This window comes from Pseudonaja textilis, chromosome 17 (genome assembly GCF_049901715.1).
Source record: "Pseudonaja textilis isolate UNSWEBS1 chromosome 17, rPseTex1.2, whole genome shotgun sequence".
Taxonomy (NCBI): domain Eukaryota; kingdom Metazoa; phylum Chordata; class Lepidosauria; order Squamata; family Elapidae; genus Pseudonaja; species Pseudonaja textilis.
The window spans coordinates 3901892-3920644 of NC_142006.1; the positions used below are offsets into that span (position 1 = coordinate 3901892).

The following is an 18753-nucleotide window of genomic DNA, read 5'->3' on the forward strand; positions in this document are numbered from 1 at the left end:
CCCATCTCTAGGTTAGAAGCTCGCTCCTTGTCACAAAAACAAGAACTCAAGATCATCATCCCCTTTTAACGACCCCGTCGTCCCTTGTGAGGTGGAGTCTGGGCAACTGGAATGGAGCTGAGTGTTTACTGGCCAGATGCCCTTCTTGTTGCCAATACAGAGGTTTTTTCCCCAGCAGATATATTCTCAGTGTGCCCGGAGAGAGAAATATCTGCCTCTAGTTGGATCGAACTCACAGCCTCCCGATTGTGAGGCGAGAGCTCCACTTCTAGCCCACCGCACCACTCGTTTTGCTTCAGATAAACCAGCGACTTTTTCTTTTCAGAGAGCCAAAGAGTCCGAATACGCGGAAATGCTCGAAACTCTTCGAAAAGAGCACACCGTTTTTTCGACTTTGATCAAGTCCCTGAAAGATTCCGATGGGTGAGCACCGTCTACTTTGCCTCAGAGTGGATAAATGGTCTTGGAGCATTTGGGGGTGTACGTGTGCGGCATCTAGACAACGTTTCCCGGGGTTTCTCAACCCACGAACTCCTACACAAAGCCCAGCCACAGAAACAACGGCCAGAAGAAGAGATGGAATCTCTTGGCTAACCTCATTTGCACGACGTCCTCCCCAAACTTACGTGGTGATTCTGGTGCCAAATGTCTACTTAACATTCCTTAATGAAAGGATTGCGATGACCAAATATCTCCATTTGGCCTCTTATGTGGGTGAGAAGGGGTGGACTAGATGGGCCAGGCCCATAAAGATTTTTTGGGGAGGTTCGTAAGGGTCTGGTTCTCCTGGGAGGACTTTCCTGTTTATTTCTCTGTTCAGAACCAACCCTTGTTACCAGAAATGTATCCATGAATGTACAAATAACACAAATTAAAATTATGAAGGAGAACTAGGGGGACGAAGAGAACAGGAGGAAGAGGAGAAGGGGAGGAGGAGAAGGGTAAGAGGAGGTGGAGGAGGAAAAGGAGGAGGAGGAGAAAGGGGTGAGGAGGAGGAGGAGGAGAGAAGGAAGAGGAAGAGGAGGAAAAGGGGAAGAGGAGAGGGAAGAGGAGATGTAGGAGAGGAGAAGGACAAAGGGGAGAGGAGGAGAGGAAGAAGGAGGAGGAAATGGAGAAAGGGAAGAGGAGAAGGAGGAGAAGGGGAAGGGGGGAAGAGAAGGAGGAGAAGGAGAGCAGGAAGAGGAGATTGGGATGAGAAAGAAGGGGAGGAGGAGGAAGAGGAGGAGGAGGGGAAGTGGAGGAGGACAGAAGTAAGTTGTTGAGGACACTGAATGAAGATTATAAAGTGGTCCCCAATGTAGTCCTGAGATTAATGGACAGCAGTTCACAGATCTGTTCTTGTTCCCTTGTGGAGGAATATCTCCCCTCCCACCTGTGCCTCAAGGTGATGGAGTAGATTTTGGATCCAGTCTTTCTCCCTTCCCCCCCACCCCTCCATCCTGCCAAGAACTGAATCCCAGTCGTGTCACCTTTAATCAAGTAATGCCCTTCATTAAGGAAATGAACACGCAGCCTTTTGGCATTTATGTATTGATTTGTTTTCCAAGCAATGCTTAATTCTGGGATCTGCCATTTTTCCTCCTTCCCTCCCCCCATTTTTTTCTCCCTTCCTCCCTCCTCTTTCTCATTTTTCCTCCTTCCTTCCTTCCTTCCTTCCTTCCTTCCTTCCTTCCTCCCTCCCTCCCTCCCTCCCTCCCTCCCTCCCTCCCTCCCTCCCTCCTTTAAAAGCGACTTCATTCAGAAGGAGATCTTTTTAGTCTGAACAAATGATGCCAGAGGTCCAGAGCGCAATTCCACCCCGCAAATGTTTCATGAGTCTCCTTGGCCTTCGGTTAAAAATTCTTCTCTCTTTTCTTTTTCTTTTTTCTTTTTTTTTCTAAATTAGCATAAATAATCTGCAGGAGGAGCTAAACACCATCTTGTCCCTGCGGAAGCAACTCGAAGAAGGCATCTTGGAGACCTGGAATTTGCGGAGAACGTTGGAAGAGCAAATCCGGGATAACAGGAAGGAAGGTGAGCAGAACAGGTGGCGAAATCACCTCTGGCTCTCCAAAGAGAATAGATGAGTTCACGGTGGACAAAAATTACAGATGTTGGTTGGAAAAGATGACAATGCAGCATATTGATTTAAAACCAGAAATATTTGTCAGGATTCCGGCACTTAACCCCATTTAAATCATGAATCTCGAGCCAAACTTCCAAAACTTCCAAAGGATTTATTGGGAGTTTAAAGGGCCAGCATTGCCTGGGTGTAGCCGACTCTTTCATTGTCACCCTTGACCCTGGTTTTCCCCCACCTCCTCACAAAAATCTTAACTATGGAAGAATAATTCCACCGCTCTCTGTCTCGCGCGCGCCTTCACTCCCCTTTCTGCCGTGTTCCATGCACCTGCTTAAAATTACTTTTTAAAATATACGCTATCGGTGCAAACTGTAATTGAACAGCGGATCCATAACGCATGCTGATAGCTAGTGGAGACGTGTGGGGTCCGTCTTAAGATGTCAGGAAGGCAAGTAAAAATATCGGGAGATATGATAGATAGACAGACAGGCAGATAGATAGGCACATAGATAAATAAATAGATAGGTACAGATAGACAGACAGATATATTGAGATAGACAGAGATAATTAGATATATACAGGCAGACAGAGACAGATGATAGATAGATAGATAGATAGATAGATAGATAGATAGATAGATAGATAGATAGATATAAGTAGACAAGATAGTCATACAGGCAGAAAGACAGATAGACATATAGATGGTTGGATGGATAGATAGAGATAGGCAGATAGAGATAGCTAGATAAATACAAAGATAGATAGATAGATAGATAGATAGATAGATAGATAGATAGATAGATAGATAGATAGATATAAATAGACAAGATAAATATAGACAAATAGATGGATAGACAGACAGGCATAGATAGATTGATGGATGGATAGAGATAGGCAGACAGAGAGATAGATAAATACAGATAAAGATTGATAGACAGACAGACAGACAGGCAGACAGAAACAGACAAACAGATAAAAATAGATAGACAGATGGAGAGAAAGACATAGATAGGCAGAAGTAGTCCTTGATCACATGACCTGCGACAGTACAACTGTCATAAATACATGCCAGTTTCCCAAGCCTCTGAATTTTGATCACATGACCACAGGGCTGCTGCAGCAGTGGTAAATGTGAAAGCTGGTCATAAGTCACTTTTTTCAGGGCCATTATAAGGTCACTAATTGAATATTTATAAGCCAAGGACTATTTGTAGTATATTCCGCCTGGAAGTGTATGGATTCCGAAACAAATTCTGGAGAGTTTTTCCCCCTTATTTTTTTTTTTCCCTAGAAGACACCCCTTTATCTTGGAGCAATCAGACGTCGTACATGAGCATTTGCTTACGGGACCAGGATCATCGGTGGGACTGTCCAGTAGACCAGCTCTCTTTGGAGGAACTTAAAAAGAAGGTATTTGGTTTCTTCTTCTTGTGCCGTAACCATCATCGGACGTTGGCGATCATGTTGACGATCCTATTTCTATCAACAGCCGTATGGAAAAGGGCTACTGAGTTTTGTCCAAAACCAGTCCCTTAGATTTTGAAGCCATGATGTTCTTCTTCTGCCTGGACCTCGTTTGCCTTCAATCTTTCCTTGGAGGATTAAGTGAAATATGCCATAATTTCCTGGGTGTCGCATCACAAAATGTCCAAAATATTCCAACTTTTTATGGTTTGGATGATTTCCCTTGGCTTTCCCAGGTGGCTTATCACCTCCTCATTTCTGACTTGGCCTCCCTTCTTTCTAAACATGTCTCCCAGAAAGCTCACTAACATCACTCTGTCTTACTTTGGAGTAGCCATTTCTGAGACCTCACTGTGAATGTGGGTCTATGACAGTTCACCACATCCAACTCACTATCGGCTAACTTGCTGTGAGACAAGAATTACACTACTATCTAAGAAATAGTGGAATGAAATCATTGAAGGATGCAAAACGAGGGACAGAATGAAGTATGAATGACAAAAAAAATGAAATGATTTTTTTTAATTTCATTTTGAATAATTAAATTGAATGGTTAAATTGTCCTGTGGCAAGTTGTCCCATGGAGAGTTGGCCATGGAGAGTTGACCGTGGAGAGTTGGCCATGATGACTTGGCCGTAGAGAGTTGGCTGTGGAGAGTTGGCCGTGGCGGGTTGCCCGCGGTAAGTTGTCCCATTCCAGTGGGTGCTGCTTTATGCATGCCTGCATAGGTCTGCGGGGAAAGTGCAAAGAATCTGGATGTGGGAGATATCTGAAGTGGCAAATCTTGAATGGCTCTCAGGAACCAACCGTCAATTCTACAACAATTAAGAGGGATCACAAGGAGTATCAGATTCTAGATTAGAAGAGACCAAACACGGGGTCTACTCATCTTTGCTTTGGATAGGAATAAGTGTGCCATCTTTTTAGAATCCGCTCTGCACCAAAGGAGTACCCTACCTAATTGATATCTAGTTTGTTAGAATAGAGTAGAGTAGAGTAGAGTAGAGTAGAATAGAATAGAATAGAATAGAATAGAATAGAATAGAATAGAATAGAATAGAATAGAATAGAATAGAATAGAAATTCTTTATTGGCCAATGTGATTGGGCACATAAGGAATTTGTGTTTGGTGCAAATGCTCTCAGTGTATATAAAAGAAAAGACACATTTGTCAAGAGTCAAGAATCATCAGGTGCAACACTTAATAATAGTCCTAGGGTACAATAAGCTATCAAGACATACTAGGAAACAGTCCATAAAAATCATTAGGATACAAGCATCAAAATTACAGTCCTACAGTCACATGGGGGAGGAGATGGGTGAAAGGAAAGATGGGAGGATTAATAATAATTGTAATAGTAATGCAGACTTAGTTAACCCACTGTTTGAAGGTCGGTACCTTAGATAGCCCTTTACAATGTGAATTTCCTGGGTTGTGGGAAACCCAAGAGTCAGGCCATGGACCATCTGTTCAAACGTGAACATAGGAACTTTTTGGAAGGATGTGAGAGTTCCCACGGTCTTCAAGAGCTTCTCTTCATGTTTTCAGTTTGTCGAACTCCTCGGAGTGGTGAAGGAAATGCACTGGGTCATCCAAGAACTGAAAAAGAAGCCGTTTGACTTCTCCGCGTCAGATCCTTCGGGAAACGAGAAGCAGAAATCCTTAGACACAAGCGAGGTGAGACTTGGCTTTCTTGATCCTCCTAAAACTTAACACTGAAATCGTTTTAAGGTTTTTACAGACGGCTTAGACAACTGACAAAAGAGACCGAGACTGCGGGATCTGAGACCTCTTCAGAAGTCAATTGGGACAAGCAAGAGAAATAGGGAGCACTTTTCTAAAATTCAATTTCAGAACATTCCCACTGTAGGTCGTCTTTTAGAAAAAGGAATTGCGGATAATCAAGAAGCGAAAGAAAATCTTCCTTTTTTTTGAGGGGTTTAATGGAGATTGACTGTAAAGTTAACCATAGGTGTTCCAAGGTTAAGCCTTGATCATGAGGAATCATGGCTACTCTCAAAGTTGTCCTTTTGATAGCTTTTAGGGGGTGCCAGTAAAAGACCATGATGGCGGTTAATCCAATGCACACAACTTCTTTGGATTTGCAAGGTGTTTGCTGAAGGCTTCAGAAGAAAGTCCAGCAGCTACCAGTCAAGAATAACAGAATAACATCTGGAAGGGACCTTAGAGGTCTTCTAGACCAACCCCCCTGCTCAAGCAGAAGATCCTATATCATTCCAGACAAATGGTTATCCAATCTTTTCATAAAAACCTCCAGCGATGGAGAACCCACAATTTCTGGAGGCAAGTTGCTCCACTGATTAATTGTTCTCACTGTTAGGAATTTTCTCCTTAATTCCAGGCTGCTTCTCTCCTTGATCAACAGTTTAACAGAGTTGGAAGGGACCTTGTAGGTCATCTAGTCCAACCCCCCCCCCAAAAGCAGGAGACCTACCTCATTTCTGACAGATGGCAGTCCAGGCTCTTCTTGAAAGCCTCCAGGGATGAAGCTCACAAGTGTTCACAAGTGTTTAAAAATGCACCAATTCTCAATAATTTGTGGTGCCCAGTTAAATCCATTGGAAGTGTACTACTTGTTATTTTTTATTTTTAAAAAAGGAACTAAACTTGGATCGTGTTTTTTTTTTTTTTTTCTGGAGCAAAAGCCAAGCACCAGAATGACATTTTTGTTTTAATCTTTAGTGCTTAAATCGAACTTCTGACTCAAAGAGCTGGAAAATGGGATACTTGCAGAACCTGTTCTTTTTTTGGAGGGGGGGGGACTGTTCCCAGCAGATTCGGGGCATAAAATAGCTGGATCATGGGCGCTGGCCCGGTGAAGTCATGCTGGCACTGGGTGCAACTTTTTCCATCTCTTGGCATATGGGCATTTAAGGAGGCTGCCAGTTGATGGGAAAACAGAAAGAGGGGAAGGGTGCCCTCACCCATTATTCGTCTCTTTTCCTGGGGAGATGTTTTAAAATTGCAGAAAGTTTGCTGGGATCCAGGCAGTGCTGCAGGAAATCCTGTCTGTGGGGGTCTGCTAGCTATATTTAGAGGAGGCGGACAACCTATTTCCCAAAGCCTCTCTGAAGGCCAGACAAGGAACCATTCGTGGAAACTACTCAAGGAGAGAAGCAACCTAAGGAGAAATTTCCTGACAGCGGAGAACAATTAGCCAGTGGAATGGCTTGCCACCAGAAATTGTGGGTGCTCCAACACTGGAGGTTTTTAAGAAGATACTGGACAGCCACTCGTCTGAAATGTTATAGGGTCTCCTGCTGAGCAGGGGGTTGGACCAGATGACCTCCAATGCCCCTTCCAACTCTGTTCTTCTGTATTATTCTAGCTATCAAGTGAAAAAACAGCATTTCGCAGCCCTTGAAGTCCCTTGGTTTCAAAAATTCAAAAAAAAAGGATGCTTTTTCAAGCAGGGGTCTCTCTTCTGTCATCCATAAGTCATTCTCTCGGTTGGGTAGAAGTCTTGGCTCATCACGTGAGCTCTGAGATAGGCGCAGAAATCTTGGATTTCCACTTAGCGTGGTTCCTAAAAGGACTTGTATTCTCATCCCAATAAGTCTCTTGGCTCCATCTGGTGAGCTGTAGCTGCTGGAGGCAATATAGGAGCCAACGTTGTGGTCCTTTGGCCTAGGTTTAATCCATGGAGTGGCTGGAAGACTGATGATCCTCAAGAGAGATGAAAACATAGGAAGGTGTAAACTTAAGGACCTTGGACAGGGTGTTCTGAAGGTGATGCAATCCATCCTGCTCAGATCTTTTTGGGTATCCAACCTGGCAACCTTTAAGGCCTGTGGACCTGCATTCCCATCTGGCTGGGGAATTCTGGGAGTTGAAGTCCAGAAGCCTTAATGTCCCCTTGGTTGGATGCCCCTGGGTGAAAGTTCCCCAAAAGAGTTGGTCTATCCATCCAAAACAACTCCTTCTTGAAGCTACCAGGCACCGAGGGACGCAGAGGCTTTGAGATTTTGCAGGACCTCACTCTATAGATCATACTCATTAATTCTGCAGAAAAGAAAAATCAGCATATTGTCTGGCATCTTCTTTGGACTTGAGTCTTACCATCTGAATTAAATTCAAATGCTGAATTGGGACAGGGCCTTGTTAATGGGGTTTGTCCTTATGTTGGGTTGGCCCTCATCCAAAAATGTCTTTATATCCTCCGTTAGGCATGTGTTTTTCTATCAACGGTGGCCAAACTAAGCTGTTTTCTCAGCTCTTTTGAAACCTGCTGATCCCACACTCTCCTCTCCCCCGCCCCAGCCTTCTAAGAAAGAGTGTAAGGTAGCAATCCTTTTAACCCCTTGCTTGAAGTCCTTCTAAACTCCCATCTCCTTGGGGACCTCCAACACCTGGAGCAGTTTTGCTCTCCTAAGAATGAAAAGATTTGCTTTTTCTCTCGTCCTCCGAACATCTGCTTACAAACCGGCAGCTCTTTGTGCTGAGTCCATCCTTTGGGGGTCCTCCATTTGGCTGCCAAAATGTGGTGTCTCAGCACTTCGTCGGGGAAAAAGCACTTTCTCAAGGTTTTTGGCCACGGGTGTGTGTGTGTGTGTGTGTGTATGCGTGTCATTGAACAAGACCGATCGATCCTTGTCAACCCTTCTCTTCACCTTGAGCCAGGGGTGGAGGGATTCAGCGGGAGGAAATTTGACAGTTTTGACTGCCACCAAGCAGAAGCTGAGACTCGGCCTAATGAGGAAATGTGTATTTTTCCCAGCGTTCGGCCAAAGTGAAGTCCAAAGCACCTGAAGGCAGGACAAGAAGCAACGGATGGAAACTCCGTCCTGGAACTCTAGAACCGAACTGGAACTAAAAAATTTTTTCCTGACAGAAGAGATTGGACAACCCTTTGTCTGGAATGGGATAGGCTCTCCTGCTTGGGCAGAGGGTTGGACTAGAAGACCTCCAAGATCCCTTCCAAATCTGTTACACCTGCTCATTGTGGAAAGGAGCCACCGAGCATGCAGGCCCTGTCCCTTTCTTCTAAAATGCCGCTTTGAACCTCATCAAAACGAGGACACCTTGGAGGTCCCTTCACTCACTTTGCTTGCCTGAAAAGGTGGAAGACCGAGTCAGCCGGAAGGAAGATCAAATCATTTCCTCCTCATGTCCTTTTTAGCAGCCTTGCCAACGCGAGTGTGAAATCGGCCAAGCATCTTTGATGCGAGCCATCCATTAAGAGCATGGGCTGGATGTAAGAAATGTCATTGATCTAAATGGGCGGAATCCTTGACACAGTCAAGAAATTTTGAGGCAGAGCTGACATTTTCTCCCTCTTATCAGCAACCGAAGCGGAAGCCTCCGAGAATTGAGATTACATTCACAGTCCGCCACGGGAGCTGCCTTGGCCCTGATCCCTTTGTCAAATGTTTTCTCTCCCCCACCCCTTTTAAAATTAATACAAGTAATCCTCAAGTTACGAATGTAATGGAGCCCGCCCATTACATTCGTAACCTGAGGATTTGTTGGAGTGAATCCTGTAACTTGAATGTGATCACTCCCTGTTTTCGCCTCTGCATTTGCTAATCGAATGCGCAGGACGTTAAGTGCATGAGGTATCTCAATGGGGGAGGCCATGAGTGGGGGCTAGTGATGGAACACGCCACCCAAGGACTCCCCTGACCCACTGAGATACCTCTTGCTCCCCACAATTGCTTCCCCCATCCCCATCCTGCCGCACTGGACTCACTTACCTTGCAAAGATCTGTCTTCTCTCCACTGCAGGATAATTTTGCTTCCTGCATCCGATCGGCTTTCAAACATTTTTCATGCACTGAGAGTGAAAGGTTTTGTTGGGGGGGGGTGGGGGGGTGGCAAGATCTCGCGCGACTTCAGGCACCCATCCGATTTTGCAGAGAATGGGTGCCTGAAGAGGTACGAGATCATGACACCCCGAACAATTCATTCTCTGTGCGTGAGGGATTATGGAAGTTCAACGACCCGGTGGAAGTAAATATTTAAATTAAATGCCTCCCAGAATGCAGAAAATTATCTTTCCTGGAGAAACCTCCTATCTTTCTTAGTTTATAAAAAAATTTAAATTTTGGAAAAAAAAGGCTGAGCTGTGAATCTCCTGCTGTTCTGGTGGTGGATTCTGCAGACAGGTTTAAACCTCTGGAAAGAGAACCCAATCGTATCCTTCCCTGGGGGGAAAAAATGGGTTGATTAATGTACGAATCCAAAAAGGCCTAAGGGGTTCAAGACGAGTGACATCTCCTCTTTTCTTTGCCTCACAGCAGAACCTCTTTCAAAATCAAACTTTGGGAGAACTGCTCACTTAATTTTATAGGAATTTCATTAAGCGAGCGGGGAAAATGGCTCTCTGGAGAATTGGTTTCACTTAAGCCGTGCCTGGTAAAGTTTCCATTAAACGCTAAAATGCTATAACACACCAAGGAATTCCGGCAGATCTATATATTACAGATTACAGAGTTGGAAGGGACCTTGTAGATCATCTATTCCAACCCCTCTGCCCAAGCAGGAGACTCTACATCATTTCTGACAGATGGCAGTCCAGTCTCTTCTTGAATGTTCCAGTGATGAAGCTCCCACAACTTCCGAAGGCAACTTCTGTTCCATTGGTTGATTGTTCTCACTGTCAATAAAGTCCTCCTTTATTTCAAGGTTGAATCTCTCTTGGATCAGTTTTCATCCGTTATTGCTTGTCTGGCCTTCAAGTGCTTTGGAAAATAGCTTGACTCCTTCCTCCTCTCTGTGGCAGCCCCTCAAATATTGGAAGACCGCTCTCCTGTCTCCCCTGGTCCTTCTCTTCACTAGACTAGCCAGGCCCAGTTTCTGCAACCATTCATCGTATGTTTTATTCTCCAGTCCACTAATCATCCTGGTTGCTCTTCTCTGCACTCTTTCCAGAGTCTCAATATCTTTTTTAGAGTGTGGTGACCAAAATTGGATGCAGGATTCTAGATTTAGGCCTTTGGAGTCAGTTCTGAAAACAAAGAGGTTGGCACCTTAAAGATTGGCCAATTTATAGGTTGACTCAGCCTTCCGTCCTTCCGAGGTGGATAAAATGAGGACCCAGATTGTTGGGGGCAAGAGGCTGACTCTGTAAACTGCTTAGAGAGGGCTGTGAAGCACTGTGAAATGGTATACAAGTCTAAGTGCAATTCCTATATTTTGAGATGGCGCCAATTCTAAATAACCTTGTATCTGTTACTCCGTTTGCAGGCGTGTCTCTATTTTCCTTTCCGCCCCAAAAGGCATTACTTGTGTGTACATGCTTCATATCACCCGGTTTCCTTTGACCAATGCAGCCTTTTTAAAAATCTCATTCCACATTTTTGTGTAGCTTCTTGAGCGGACGGAGGAAAGTCAGACTCTGCTGGGGGCTTCCGACGAAGAGGCGAGCGTGCCCAGCTGCGACTGTCCAGAGACCCTGAGCGAGGTGGGACTTCATTGGCCTGGCAGCCTGTTTTTTTAAGGGTTCTCGCTGATTTTGGGGGTGGTGGTGTACGAAGCTCCGAAATTCTAGACAATTGCTCGGATGGTCCTTCACCAACAGGTGGAACTTGGTTGGGTTTGAAGCTTAGCTCTCTTTGGTGGCGTGAAGATAAGCGCCCTGCAAGGATTCATGGGTTTACAGTCCCATCCGTGCCACACTGAATTTACAGGCTGACAAAAGGAAATAACTCCAGTTCTTTTGTCATCACTCTACTAGTGTTCCTCCCCTTCTGTTCCCTTCCCTTCCCTTCCCTCTCCTCCCCTCCTCCTTCTCCCTTCTCCCTTTTCTCTTTTTCTCCCTTCTCCTCCCGTCTCCCTTCTCTCTTCTCCCTTCTTCTCCCTTCTTCTCCCCTCTCCCTTTTCTCTTCTTCTTCCTTCTTCTCCCCTCTTCCTTTTCTCTTTTTCTCCCTTATCCCTTCTCTTTTCTTGCTTCTTCTTTCTTCTCCCATCTCCCCTGTTCTCCCTTCTTCTCCCTTATGCCTTCTCTTCCGTTCCTCTCCTCCCTTCCCCTATTCCATCCCATCTTTGACCCAAAGCGGGCATCCGTCATGGGCATTTCTGCTTTGGTTGTTGAACTGAGTTACAAACCCCTATCTTGGCTCAACCAAGACAGTACTATCTTCAGGTCTGCAAGGCTGCATTCCATTGTAAGTGTCCCAAATCGGACATCCAGTAAAACGAATCTTATGGAGGACATTATTACAGGGTGTTAAATTTATATTTACTGACAAAGAAATAAAGGGACACTAGGTCTATTTCAAGCTATTTAACTCTCGTCAGCTAGCAATACCCCTTCTGGGATTCGAACCCAGGCTGCTTAAATATGACGTAGTTGTATTAACCTCTAAGCCATGGGCTCTCCTCATTTTGTCGGCCCTACCAGGGGAGAGATTGTTTTTTTTTTTATCAGGGCACCATGGTCTACCCAAATATGGGATGGAGCAACTGCTTCAGGGATGCGGTGGCTCAGTGGCTAAGACGCTGAGCTTATCAATCGGAAAGGTCGGCAGTTTGGCGGTTCGAATCCCTAGCGCCACATCACGGAGTGAGCTCCTGTTCCTTGTCCCAGCTTCTGCCAACCTAGCAGTTCGAAAGCATGCAAAAAAAAAATGCAAGTAGAAAAATAGGGATCCCTTTGGGGGGAAGGGAACGGCGTTCCGTGCGCCTTTGGCGTTTAGTCATGCCGGCCACATGACCACGGAGACGTCTTAGGACAGCGCTGGCTCTTTGGCTTTGTAATGGAGATGGTCACCACCCCCCTAGAGCTGGAAACAACTAGCATGTACATGCGAGGGCAACCTTTATACGGCTTCCCCTTAAAATCCACTTAATTATTATGGAGTCTTTTCCTTTGGCCAGAATCAATGGCTATCCTCAACTTATCTTGTCTCTAGATTGGTGGACAAGCGTCTACATGTTTCCTTTCCACCAGCCAAAGAGCCAGGCCTTTTCATCCCCTCCTTTCCATCAGATCATTCCTTTGGATCAACCCTACAAGATTCTGAACCCACCGGAGCTTGAATCTGAGCCGGTTGCTGGCAAATATTTTGAAGGGAGCCCAGCGGTCAACAATTGCGATCCTCGGAAAGAGACTTCTTTGCCTGTGTGCCTTCTGAGCGAAACTGGAGAGGTGGAGTTTGGATCTCGGTGAGTGAGCCGCTTAAGACACGGCAATTTCTTATCGTGATTAGGAAAAAATATTAGAGTGTGCAGAAATGAATAGTTTAACGTTAGCAATTAAAGAGAAAGAACAAACTGAATATGAATATAATATGGGAATTATTCTATCGATGGTTAGAGGAGAAAAATGGAAGTTAGAAATAAAAGAAGAGAGATTAGTGAATTATAGAAAGTAAAGATACAGATGTAAACAATATGATGATTGTTATTGATATGACTATTAAGCTTACTATGTTTAATATCACTATACTTTTGTTAGAAGATATGTTAAGGGGGAGAAATGGGAAGCTTTTATTATATACAATATTACGATTGTAAGACTAGAAAGTCAATATCAAAATAATGTATATGTTGTAAATTCTGATAGTTATTGCACGGAGATATTTGTAACCAGACGACACACTGTTTAATGGAAGATGGAATGTTTACATTAAAAAATAAATTTTAAAAAAAGACACAGCAATTTCGACAGCCGTCCTCCTGCTGGAGGAACGAAGGAAGCAATTCAGAGGTGTTGTTCAGCAGGTTCTGACCGGTTCTGGAGAACTGGTAGCGGAAATTTGGAGTAGTTTGGAGAACTGGCAAATACCGCCTCTGACTGGCCCCGCCAACCCCATCTCTTCTCTGCCTCCCATTGAGTCCCAGCTGATCGGCTGGGTCTCCTTTGGTTGCCCTGCACAAGAGAACGGAGCTGGAAAGCAGGTTAATGGGGTGGGGAGGGAAGGGGGATTGTGCAGTATATCCTTCCCCCTGTCACACATCCCAAGCCACGTCCACCAAGCCACGCCCACAGACAACCACACGCACCAAGCCACGGCCACTGCTGATTGGCTGGGTCTCCTTTGGTTGCCCCGCACAAGGAGAATGGAGCTGGAAAGCAGGTTAGCGAGGTGGGGAGGGGATTTTGCAGTAACCTTCCCCTGCTACGCCCACAGAACTGGTAGTAAAAAAATTTTTTTGAATCCTACCACCGAAGCAATTGCATTTTAAAGACGAAGGGAGATAATTTACCTGGGGGAAATCAGCTCGCTGCCTTCGGAAAGGTTTCAGCTCTTCGTGCAATTAAGTCAATAGGAGACGCATCGTAAAGCCAGCTCCCTCTCCGTTTATGGGGCGAATTTCCTTCCTGGCGATTGGGGGGTGGGTGCGGGTGGCATGGAGGGAAGATGCTTCCTCCGGGGAGGGGGGGGGCAAACAAGTGAGACCACCCATGTCAAAGGATGCCTTGAAAAAGAGGCTCCAGGCCTACACAAGTTTGTCGACTCCAAATGGGGAAGAATTAATTGCGAGCTCTCTTTTCGTCTGGAGAGATTGCAGACTGCTAAAGTTTCGCAGGGCAAATCCCAGTTGAGGCCAAAGTTTCTCTCGCTAAGGGATGCCGTCATTAAGTGAGCTTTGCCTCATTTTACGACCCCCCCTCCCCACCTGAAAAGAAATCTCTTCCAAATGTAAAACAAAAGCAGAGAACAGGAGGTTCAGTTTCAGTTTTACTTTCACAGCACCAAGCAGCTTTAGTACAGAACTGTTGAGCTAAGCCACGCCCAGGCTCCTTGCTGTCTCCTTGCTCACGCAGCAAATACTCTTTCAGTTTCCAAACAGCCCTCAACTCTCAGACACAGACAGGATGGTAGCCAGATGAATACCGATGGATGCTGGCAGACAGAGGCAGATTCCCCCCGCCATTATTTTCCTCCCCCAAAATTAAGCCAGATCACATAATTTTGTAGCGAAGCACAGATATCCAGCTAGTTATATATAAAATGAAAAAAAATCCATTTCTAGTTTAACAGTGTGTTGTCTGAGTACAAATAATTTTGAGAAATAATAATCATAATATTCACAGTAATATTTATTGCCTTGGTGTTAATATCATAATAATCATAATATTTGCCTATCCATTTTAAAAGACCTTTACACAATTAGTTCTTCTCTTCTGTTTCCATATTTCCAACTTCTGTTTTTATTGGCTAGCCGTTGATAAAATAAGTCCCATTTTAAAAAGTATTCAGTTTCATCTTTTCCCTTAATTTTAAGCATTAATCTATCCATTTCTGCCCATTCCAATATTTTTTTAATTACAATTTTCTCCGTGGGGAATCTCTTCACTTTTCCATTGTTGTGCATATACAATTCTAGCTGCAGTTAAGACATGTAAAGTTAAGTATGTATTCCCTCCATTATATTTTTTTCCGGAATTGGGCTTGTAAGTCTGTAAGAAGACTCTTCAGGGGTGGGACAGGGATATCTCTCTCTCAGCTGGAGGAGAGACCATGATCAACTTGGGTCATTTGTCTTAGAATAGAATAACAGAGTTGGAAGGGACCTTGGAGGTCTTCTAGTCCAACCCCCTGCCTAGGCAGGAAAATCGTACACCTCTTCAGACAGATGGCTACCCAATCTCTTCTTAAAAACCTCCAGTGTTGGAGCATTTACAACTTCTGGAGGCAAGTAGTTCCACTGGTGAATTGTTCTAACTGTCAGGAAATTTCTCCTTAGTTCTAAGTTGCTTCTCTCCTTGATTAAGTTTCCATCCATTGCTTCTTGTCCTGCCTTCAGGTGCTTTGGAGAATAGCTTGACTCCCTCTTCTTTGGGGCAGCCCCTCAAGTATTGGAAGACTGCTCTCCTGCCTCCCCTGGTCCTTCTCTTAATTAGACTAGACATCCCCAGTTCCTGCAACCGTTCTTCAAATGTTTTAGCCTCCAATCCCTTAATCATCTTTGTTGCTCTTCTCTGCACTCTTTCTAGATTGCTCTTCAAAACCTTCTCTTCAGCCATCACCTACAAATAATCTCTGGATTGTTCCAAAAATGCTTTTGGAACAAACATTGATCTAAAGATAGTTTTCTATTTAAGATGCATTAATAATTTAGTTTATTCAGCATGAAGTGGAGCTTGGTTATGTAGCACTAGGCTGTATATTCTGTTTAGATTTTTGGTAAACTCGTTCAATGAATCCAAGCTCTGGAAGCTGAGATCCCATGCACCGCATTGATGCATTCATACAATTTCACAGCAGAGTTTGGTTCTGCAACCCAACAAGACAGACACAGACTTCAGAGGATAATTAGGACTGCAGAAAGAACAATTGCTACCAACCTGCCTTCCATGGAGGACCTGTATAAAACTGCATGAGTCAAAAAGAGGGCTGTGAAAATATCTACAGACCCCTCACATCCTGGACATAAACTGTTTCAACTCCTTCCCTCAAAACGACACTATAGAGCACTGCACACCAGAACAACTAGACACAAGGACAGTTTTTTCCCCCAATGCCATCACTCTGCTAAACAAATAATTCCCTCAACACTGTCCAACTACTTACTAAGGCTTCACTGCTATTACTATCAATCTTCTCATCGCTCCTTATCACCCATCCCCTCCCACTTGTGACTGTATGACTGTAACTTTGTCGCTTGTATCCTTATGATTTATAGACTGTTTCCTAGTATGATTTGATTGCTTATTGTACCCCATGACTATTATTAAGTGTTGTACCTTATGATTCTTGACGCTTGACGAAGGTATCTTTTCTTTTATGTACACTGAGAGCATTTGCACCAAGACAAATTCCTTGTGTGTCCAATCACACTTGGCCAATAAAGAATTCTTTCTTTCTTTCTTTCTTTCTTTCTTTCTTTCTTTCTTTCTTTCTTTCTTTCTTTCTTTCAGAGATAACAGTTGCTCTTTAAAAATGATTTAAATTAAGTTGATTTACTAAAATCAAGCTCTTTTACTAGATATTTAAATTGTGATTTAAATCAACTCATCCACCCTGCACGTGACCTTGGGACAGTGCAATTGTCATAAGTATGAGTCAGTGGGCAAGCATCTGATTTTCAGTCACATGATCTTGTGGATGCTGTAAAAGTCCTAACTGTGAAGAATGGTTATAAGTCACATTTTTCAGTCCCATTGTAACTTTGAACGATCGCTAAACGAATTGTGGTAACTTTACGGAAAGGTTTATTCTGGGAAAAAAAAACAGCAAAAGTTACTTTGGTGTTTAGATACCACCTCCAGAGCGCTTTTGATTCCTCTTTGCCCTTTGTTCCTTCCCAGAACCTGCCCAACTGTGATAAGTGAGAAAATGATTCCCTTTTTCTCAGGGAAAAACAGCAGCTTCCATCAAATGATTTTTTTTTTCAGCAGCCTGCTATTTATTTTTAAATTCTCGCCAAATTGTACGTAATCATTTCTCGATAACTGTTGGATTAAGTTTGTTTCTGAATCTCTGTTATTACTTTTTTTTTTTTTTTGTTAAAGCAATTCCTGCTGTTTTCGCTAATCTTCCACCCTCTCATCTGACGCTCTTTGAAGTGGTTAACATGAAAAGAGGAATTCATCCAGGCTTTATGATGAGCCTAGAAACTGTTTTGCAGCTGGTGAATTTGTTTTCTGACAAATGTTTGGTGGTTTTGTGGGTTGTTGGGTTTTTTTTTTGATAAATTTTGTTATTTTTCTGTCTCCGTTCTTCCTCCCCTCACTGCTCTCTGCAATAAAATGTAGACAAGGAGAGAGCAAAACTGCAAATGAGCCATTAGATCCTCCGAAGATTGCCGGGCGAGACAATTTAAGCAACGATTTGGAGAACAAAGAGGAGAAGGATCTTAAGCAGCTGATCATTCAGCTGAGAGCGGAACTCGAGCAGCTTATGCAAGCCAACGTTGCACTGAAGCAACAAGGTGAACCGCAACCCATGCCCGGCCATGAGGACGCCGAAACCGCAGGCCAGTTGAACCTGGAGACTGAATTGTCAAAAGTGGAAGTGAAGGACACCGCTACCCAAACGATGACCCGGTCAGGAGTCGCTGTGAGGCCGAAGCACGAAGGCAAAAGGACGGCGGTCTCCGAATATGGCGCCGCCACCCAATCTTCTTGGTTTGACCAGGATTGCTGGCAGAGGTACGTCTCGGCCAAGAGCGATCCGCAGAAGGCCCTCCCTCAAGTCGGCAAAGCAAACAAAGTGAGTATCGACTGAAGGAGAATCCTTTTGTAGCTCTGGGTTGAAATGAAAGGGGTCCTTGGTGCTCTCTGAGCTTGGCGGTTTTCTTGCAGACGTCTCATTACCAAACGAGGGAACACTATCAGTGCTTGAAGAGAGTAGGGTTTGCAGAAAGGAGGAGGAGGAGGAGGAGGAGGAGGAGGTGTCATCCTTGATGGTCTCTGAGCTTGGTGGTTTTCCTGCAGACGTCTCATTACCAAACTAGGGAACACCATCAGTGTTGGAAGGGAGTGGAAAATGCTACTAGAAAGAGCAAACCCCATGCCCTGCTAGCTCTGATGATGTCTAGTTTGGTAATGAAACTTCTTCAGGGAAACTTTTCATTACCCAACTAGGTGACATCCTGATGGGTAAGCTTACCAGTGCTAAAAAGGAGCTGAGTTTGTGGAGGAAGAGGGAGGGAAGGATTGTGGGGTCTTTGATGCTCTCTGAGCTTGGTGGTTTTCTTGCAGACATTTCATTTACCGAACTAGGTAGTATCATCAGGGGTAGAAGGGAGTAGGGTTTGCAGAGAGGAGGAGGAGGACTGGAGGGGGCTGGGTCCTTGATGCCTCTCTGAGCTTGGTGGTTTTCTTGCAGACGTTTCACAACCCAACTAAACAACATCATCAATGCTAGTGAGTACACAGCAACCATAGAGTACATGGAAGAGGAAAAAGAGAAGATCTTTTGTTGGTCTGGTTGAGTTGGTGTCCGAAATGCCCAATTAAATACACGGCCCATAACTCTAGTTGGCCTCGTTTGCTCTTCATGAATCTGGACTTCTTGTGTCTTTCTTCTTCTGTTGAGATGATACCCAACACATTCTGCATTCTGGCCCAACTCAACTAAATACGTTCGGGCAAGGTGATAAACAGACACCTGGATTGAAGAAGGTGGGATGGTAGCGGCCATTCTATGAGCCCTGCTTTGCTCGGCCACCTTTGATGGACATCCTGAAAGATCTGCAGACTTCAGATCTTACCCTAGAAGACTTCTGGGCCATTTCTATTTTTCCTTCTCTTTCCCTGTCCCTCCTCCTCTCTTGCTCAGTGAGTAACTGAGGCAAAGAGATGGCTCTTCC

At 44.4% G+C, this 18753-nt stretch overlaps 1 protein-coding gene across 3 annotated transcripts in view; it reads left to right on the forward strand.

The window, feature by feature from the left end:
• The window catches only part of CDK5RAP2 (CDK5 regulatory subunit associated protein 2), a 73111-nt gene that overhangs the window by 25097 nt on the left and 29261 nt on the right, over positions 1–18753 (forward strand). For all 3 annotated transcript variants that reach the window (XM_087914365.1, XM_087914363.1, XM_087914364.1), the window contains exons 15-21: positions 326–423; positions 1886–2013; positions 3354–3472; positions 5077–5205; positions 10856–10951; positions 12479–12654; positions 17195–17651. In XM_087914365.1, the coding sequence (XP_087770491.1) occupies positions 326–423; positions 1886–2013; positions 3354–3472; positions 5077–5205; positions 10856–10951; positions 12479–12654; positions 17195–17651 (1203 nt within the window). The remainder of the gene's footprint in view (positions 1–325; positions 424–1885; positions 2014–3353; positions 3473–5076; positions 5206–10855; positions 10952–12478; positions 12655–17194; positions 17652–18753) is intronic.